This window comes from Oratosquilla oratoria, chromosome 23, assembly GCF_046742065.1.
Source record: "Oratosquilla oratoria isolate Oo_2021 chromosome 23, ASM4674206v1, whole genome shotgun sequence".
Lineage (NCBI taxonomy): Eukaryota > Metazoa > Arthropoda > Malacostraca > Stomatopoda > Squillidae > Oratosquilla > Oratosquilla oratoria.
In genome coordinates, this window is record NC_134799.1 from 40715153 (window position 1) to 40723249 (window position 8097).

At 35.3% G+C, this 8097-nt stretch overlaps 1 protein-coding gene across 1 annotated transcript; it reads left to right on the forward strand.

Moving 5' to 3' along the window:
* The first annotated feature begins 4361 nt into the window (after positions 1 to 4361).
* LOC143037772 (uncharacterized) lies at positions 4362 to 6605 on the forward strand. The gene has a single exon (XM_076206325.1). The coding sequence runs from the start codon at positions 4362 to 4364 to the stop codon at positions 6603 to 6605; it is 2244 nt and encodes a 747-aa protein (XP_076062440.1).
* Positions 6606 to 8097: the final 1492 nt, after the last annotated feature.

The following is an 8097-nucleotide window of genomic DNA, read 5'->3' on the forward strand; positions in this document are numbered from 1 at the left end:
GTACACCTAATTTCGTTCTGCCATTGGGGGACGGATGGCGAATGGCAGTGTTGACGTGTTGCAACGCCAAGGTTTTGTACACAGCGAGCGCTGTGTTCTCGCAGGTGATTCAAAGGGCTTCCGATGAACGTGTGGAGCTCTCTCTTTCTCTCACTTGGTCTATGCGAGTATTTATATATTGAAAGATGCGTGTATAAATACACATACGTAAATATATTAAACATGTATATATATATACATATATATATATATATATATATATATATACAGTATATGTGAGTGCCGATTGCACTATGTATAAGAATATTTGATGTATGATTGTTCTACAGATAAAGTATAATATGTATCGAGGTTAATTACTACTCATGAGTGGTGCTAGATCTGTGTTAAGCACCAATTGTATGATATTCAAGTGTACTGACAATGGTATGTACTAAAATTAATTACGAATCATGGTTTACGATATTTGATATATGTATAGTACAGAGTACTATGTCTGGGTGGGATATGAGAAAATATCTGACATGTAAAGGGAGGCTAGAGTCTAATGGCAATCATAATCACGTGTGTTACACATGCAGTTACTATGTATGTACAATATATGTAAATTGTCTTTGTCGAAGTTGATGTATTGTAGTGAATAATTTAACTGTTATAAAATGAAATAGAATTAAAGAAGTCATATGAAAGGGAGAATGTTGAGTAGAACGTGACTTATATATATATAATGTGGATCCTTTCAATCTGGTATTCCTCCCGCTAAAAAGTAGTGCCCCATCCTCTTCGTGAGGAACGTACAAGTATTGTTCTTTCTGTGTCTAGTTGTCAAAGTGACAACACCTTCGGGGGTGTGACCAGGAAGCATAATTGGTAAGCATTAGCAGAGTGAATTATTTGCATCATTTGACTTATGATATATTTGGTAATATATCCACAAGTTAGTGTGGACATTATGTTAATTCGTGACATCCGTGATATAACAGAAGCTGAACGGATCACGGAGGTATAGAGTGATAAATACTGAAGGGGCGGAAGAAGAAAGAAAATAATGGTATGAAGCATACATTTTGTCATGCATTAATTACTGAATTATAGAGGTTTGTCATAGTTTTCATATAGTGCTATTTTGATAGCTTGATTATGAATGTAAATTACAATGTTGAATTGATTTACAGAAACCACACCAATAAAGAAGATAAGCGTGGTGCGTAACATTATTACTTCCTCCTTTACCTATGTACCTCACGACAGCCACTACAACAGACGGCGTTGACAGTTTCATTATTTTCTGGAAACAGTTTATGCTGTTTCTGAAATTCATGTTGAGGTACAGGGAAGGAAGAATACCGCCATCAAGATTAAGAAGTTACTGCATGCGGCCGGCATGGTCACCAGAGCCACAGTGATCCATAAGAAGTATCAACGTATTAAATGATGAAATGACTGTGAGTATATGAATGGAATAAATTGCTAGACTCAGGAGCCAAGCAATGGAAGTCAGTGTTGAAAATTTAAGAATGCTGTGATTGAACAATGAACCATGAGGGTAGTAGGAAAGTGTAATTTGAATTAATATATATATAATTTGTGTAGAGAATGTTGAGGGATGAATCAAGAAAGTGTAGTACTAGGAGATTATGTAATCATTTTCAAAGTGAAGTTGAGATTCCTTGGTGTATTTGATATTGATATGTAAATTGGTGGTGAATACTATAATGTTTAAGTGCTTTGATCACGAGAAGAACACAAGGTAGTCTTTGAACATAGTTTTCTAGTTTATTCTACTACATATTATCTATACTAAGGTGTACAGATTGTTGGGATCCAGTGTAGACATCATGTTAGTTAAACATTGTTACACAAAGTGATGAATAACAGGTAATTATGAGTGAACTTGGAATTTAAATGAGGTATAGTTTCTAGTTGCATTTATTTGTATTTAGTGTGAGTGAGCCTTGAATATTCTATATTGAACAAAATGGATAAAGCTACAGTGTATCAACTAAAATCATATCTAAAGGCAAAGAATCAAACTTGTTCTGGCAATAAGGCAGAACTTATGAATAGGATACAGGAGTTTATTACAGCTGAGGAATTGGAAAGAGACGAAGTCATTCTGGAGTTATTAGCTTTCAATAGAACACATGTAGAAGAAGGAACAGATGGTACAGTGAAACCAATAGATAGTGTGTCTCAAAGTAGGGGATAGTGACATAGATAATCAATTAGGTAAGGCGATAGCTAAGAGGGCGAGCTTAGATATCAAATTACAGAAGTTGAAAAGGAAACAAGAGTTGGAAATGGAAATGCATAGATTAAAATTAGAACAGGATAGGCTTGAGTTGGAAACAGAATTAGAATCGGCTATAGCAGAATTTGATAGTTTGAGAAAATTTGACAATAACGTATATAGTAATGTAGAGAATGATCCTCGTGACTGCAGAAGTACACATCAGAATAATAGTGATAGTCAACAAACAAATAGAGACATGGTTACGACTTTAATGACAAAGAACATGATGCCTGTCCATGTGATTCATAAATTCAATGGTCAGTTAGATAAATATTTTGAATTTATTAGAGATTTCGATATGTTGATTGATAGCAAGCATGTGTCAGATAGTGAAAAGTTACAATATTTAAAACAATATACTGAAGGTAAACCACACAACATAGTTAGAATGTGGTTTGAATTTAGATACAAACAAGGGTTATCAAAGAGCTAGAAGTGAATTAAACAAAAGATACGGTAATAAAGAAAGGATAGCTTTAATGCACATAGATAAGGTTCTAGCTTGGCCTGAAATTAGAGAAGAGAATGTTGAGGCATTAGACGACTTTATCGTTGAATTGAATTCATGTATAAGTGCTATATCGGGCATTAATTATGGAATTTCAGAATTACAAAATCTTGGGACGTTGCGTCAGTTGGTTGAGAAATTACCTAGACACTTACAGGATAGATGGAGGAGACTAGTCGACGAGGTAGCTGAGGGTGGGAAGCTAGTGGACATTAAAGACTTAGTCAGATTTCTAGAGAAAGAAGTAAGAATATTGAGTAACCCAACAGTGGGAGAAGTAGTAAGGGAGGATTTAGAGATAAGAAAGTAGAAGCGAACACATGGAGTTCAAATAGAAAGACGAATTATAAGAAAGGTATAGAACCTTATGATGGAAGAGTCCATGTCAATGTGACACAGAAAAGCAAGAGTTTCTTGTTGGTTATGTCAGGAAGAAACATGTTATTGATGTATGTCCAGAATTAAGATGGTTAAGTTATGAAGAGAAGTTGAATAGAGCTTACAATTTAGAACTTTGCTTTAAGTGTTTTAAGGACAGGACATAAAGCGTTTCAATGTAGAGTAATTCGTACTTGTGAACAATGCGGTGGTTCACATCTTACAATCATGCATAGAATGAATAAGGAATTTCAAGGTTGAAGGAAGTAAAGAAGTAACGGCAAATCCAGCGGTCACTAATGAGGTTGATGATTCTAGAATTCAAGTATTATCCAGTCAATTGAAAGATTCAGTAGGAGACACTACTGCTATCCCAGTTCAAGTAGAGTTAAATGGTAAAGTTGTTACTACCAGATGTTACCTTGACAATGGTAGCTCAGTCACATTTTGCACTAAGAATTTATTGCAGAAGCTTGGAATGAACAGACATGAAATTATCAGTCAACTACACTACAAGTAAGTACAATTGTAGGTACAAGAGGAATGTCTTGTCTAAAATGTTGAAGGGATGTCAGTAGCCGATATAGAAGGAAATAACCAAATTAGATTACCACCTGTATTTGCAGTGAATAAACTTCCTCTCAATCACAGTCATAATATCAGAAAGAATGATGTAGAACGGTGGGAAACATTTGATGAAGTTAGAATTTGATCACAGCCAAGGAGAGATAGAAATCATGATAGGTATTAATGTCCCAGAGGCGTCTGAACCTTGGGAAGTTGTACATGCAGAGAAACCAGGAGATCCGTATGCTGTGAGAACACGTTTAGGGTGGATATTGTGTGGAAGAATAATAGACAATAATCATGAAATTCCTGTGAATAAGATAAAGGTTTGATGGTAATTATTTAGAAAGGAAATTGATTTGAATCTTATAATAGAGAGTTTGTAGATTCATCACTGAATTCGGTAGAACCTAGTATAGAGGATAGAAGATGGTTACAATTTGTCGAGTCTGGGTGTAGGCAAATGAATAATGGAAAGTATGAGATTCCTTTACCAATGACAGAGAAACCTTAGGATAGTTCCTAACAGTGAACCTATGGCAGTCAAAAGAACCTTCAACAATTGAAGCGTAAGTTTAAAGGATCACCAATATTATCAGCAGTATAAAGCAATTTATGACTAATTTACTAGAGAAAGGGTACGCTGAAGAAGTACCTAAGTATGAAGTGAGTAATCAACAAGCTTGGTATGTTCCACATTTTGGAGTGCAACATCCTACAAAAAGGGATAAAGTACGTGTAGTATTTGATTGTGCAGCACGTGTAAATGACTTATCGTTAAATGATTTGTTGAGACAAGGACCTGACATCAACAATCTTTTGTTAGGTGTCCTTTTGAGATTTAGATTAGGACTATATGCATGTACTGCGGATATAGAAACTATGTATTATCAAGTTAAAGTGCCTAAAGATGATAGAGATTACTTGCGTTTCTTATGGTGGAAGGATGGACACATAGAAAGTGATATAGTTAAACTGAGGATGACTTCTCATCCATTTGGTGCTAGTTGCTCCCCTAGTATTGCAAATTATGCTTTAAAACGAGTTGTGCAAGATCACGGGAGTCAGTTTCATAAATCAGTAAGTGAAATAGTTCTTAATAACTTCTATGTTGATGATATGTTGGTGTCATCCGATGACATTAATGAGTTGATTGACAATTGTAATAATGTGATAGATCTTTGTAGTAAAGGTGGATTTAATTTGACAAAGTTCAATAGTAATTCCCGTAAAGTTTTGAAGAATATACTCAAAGATAAGTGTAGTGATGATATTGAGAAGTTCATTGAGGATGAAGAAGTGGTACAAAAGACATTAGGATTGAATTGGTATCTTGGCAAGGATGAGATGAGCATATCAATCAACATTGATGAAATACCTAGAACAAAAAGAGAATTGCTAGCAGTAATTGGTAAAATTTACGACCCACTGGGCATGGTAGCACCAGTGGTTCTTGAAGGAAGGGTATTATTACAAGAATTATTCAGAAACGGCATTGGATGGGATTGTATTTTGAGTGAAATAGATCAAGGATTGATAAATGTTTGGATGTCAAGAGTAAATAAGCTCAAGTTGTATAGAATTGATCGTTGTACTAAGAAAGGTATAACGTCAAAGGTAGAGGCAATTGAGTGTCACATATTTTGTGACTCTAGTGAAATAGCATATGGTTCAGTGGTATATTTAAGATACAAACATATTGATGGTACAATCCAGTGTAGCTTCATGTTGGGAAAAGCTAAAGTAGCACCTTTAAAATCAATTACAATTCCAAGACTTGAATTGGTGGCAGCCACGCTAGCCATTAAATTGAAGTGTGTGATAGTGAGAGAACTACCTTTAAAGTTAACTCAGATTTATATTTGGACAGATTCAACTACAGTATTAAAATATTTGCATAATGATCACTTAAGATTTAAAACCTTTGTAGCTAATCGAGTGTCTCAGATTCGAGAGAACTCTGAGGATGTATGTTGGATGTACGTCTCCAGCAGGGATAATCCTGCTGACGATGTCACTAGAATGAGACAGACCAGTAGATGGTCTGAAGGACCTGCTTTCTTGTCCCAAAATGAAGAGATCTGGCCGGTTCAACAGCAGATAAATAAGGAAGAATTTTCGAATCTTGAAATTAAGAGGGTTATGAAAGTTGAAGTTAAACCAATACAAGGTCACACAGTTGATGTAATGTCACGACTAGTTTGTCACTATTCTTCATGGTTCAAGTTGCTAAGAGCATGTAGTTATCTTATATTATTTGTCAGACATTTGCAAAGAAAAGGCGTGTCAATTATCGAACTCAATGTTCAATTAATGGAAGTTGCTGAAGAAAGAGTAATCAAATTTGTACAAAACTGCCATTTTGCTAAGGAGATTGTCTGTTTATCCAAAAATGATCCTATTAATCTTTCCAGTTCTATAAGGAAACTTAAACCTATGTTACTGAATGGTATACTCAGGGTAGGAGGCAGATTAATTAACCTAGAATTGCCCTTGGATATGAAACATCCAGTTATTCTTCCCCATGAACATCATGTTACCAGTTTAATCATTCAACATTATCATATGAAAGTAGGACACATGGGAAGGCAAGCAGTATTAAATCAATTGAGACAGAAATACTGGGTTATTAAGGGTAATTCAGCTGTAAGAAAAGTATTATCTAAATGTGTTAGTTGTAGACGCTTCAAGAGTTCAACGATCACTCGCCAGATGGCAGCCTTGCCAGTAGATAGAGCAAATGTAAATCAGAAACCATTTTTTGTAACTGGAGTAGATTGCTTTGGGGCCATTTTTTGTGAAGAGAGCACGATCTCGAGTCAAGAGATATGGAATATTATTTACTTGTCTATCCATTAGAGCCATACATCTAGAGATTTTACATGATTTAACGGCAGAAAGCATGATAAATGCATTTACCAGGTTTATGTCCAGAAGGGGTACAGTTAGTAAATTGATTAGTGACCACGGCACAAATTTTATTGGAGCAAATAAGGTATTGAAGGACAATCTTATCATGCGTCATATTGGTAATGAATTGACAAAGAGAGGTGTGGACTGGGTATTCACTCCTCCTGGAGGTTCTCATTTTGGTGGTGTTTTTGAAAAGAATGATAGGATTAGTCAGACGAGTGTTTAGAAGTTGTGATAGGTTCACAAACCTTGTCTGATGATAGTTTGAGTACATTTTTTTGTGAAGTTGAGAGTATAATCAACAGTCGACCTCTGACTGTGGTATCAAATGATGTGAACGATTTGTGTCCCATCACTCCTAATTCTTTACTTAATTTGGATAATTATGTAGTGACACTCAATGGTGGAGAAATGATCTGTGAGAGCAGAAGGAAGTGGAAACAGATACAGCATTTAGCCAAAGAGTTTTGGCGCAGATGGCAAAAGGAGTATTTGCCTTGTTTGCAAGAACGTCAGAAATGGTTGAAAGTTAATAGAAATCTCAAAGAAGGAGATATTGTCCTTAATGGTAGAAAATAACACACCACGCAGTCATTGGTTATTGGCAAGAGTTGTGAAAGTGATAAAAAGCACAGATGGACTGATTAGACAAGTAGAAATAATACGTGGTAAGAAACTTTATAAGCGACCTATTTCTAAATTAATACTATTATTAGAAGGTGACTCAGTGTAAAAATGACCTCCCGTCATTGATGTTGTGATCTTGGATGATCACAAAGGGGAGGGTGTGAGTGCCGATTGCACTATGTATAAGAATATTTGATGTATGATGTTCTACAGATAAAGTATAATATGTATCGAGGTTAATTACTACTCATGAGTGGTGCTAGATCTGTGTTAAGCACCAATTGTATGATATTCAAGTGTACTGACAATGGTATGTACTAAAATTAATTACGAATCATGGTTTACGATATTTGATATATGTATAGTACAGAGTACTATGTCTGGGTGGATATGAGAAAATATCTGACATGTAAAGGAGGCTAGAGTCTAATGGCAATCATAATCACGTGTGTACGCATGCAGTTACTATGTATGTACAATATATGTAAATTGTCTTTGTCGAAGTTGATGTATTGTAGTGAATAATTAACTGTTATAAAATGAAATAGAATTAAAGAAGTCATATGAAAGGGAGAATGTTGAGTAGAACGTGACTTATATATATATAATGTGGATCCTTTCAATCTGGTATTCCTCCGCTAAAAAGTAGTGCCCCATCCTCTTCGTGAGGAACGTACAAGTATTGTTCTTTCTGTGTCTAGTTGTCAAAGTGACAACACCTTCGGGGGTGTGACCAGGAAGCATAATTGGTAAGCATTAGCAGAGTGAATTATTTGCATCATTTGACTTATGATATATTTGGTAATATATC

What these genes read in the sequence shown, in the direction of transcription:
- LOC143037772 (XM_076206325.1), top strand. Translation starts at nt 4,362, where the DNA reads ATGACTAATTTACTAGAGAAAGGGTACGCTGAAGAAGTACCTAAGTAT.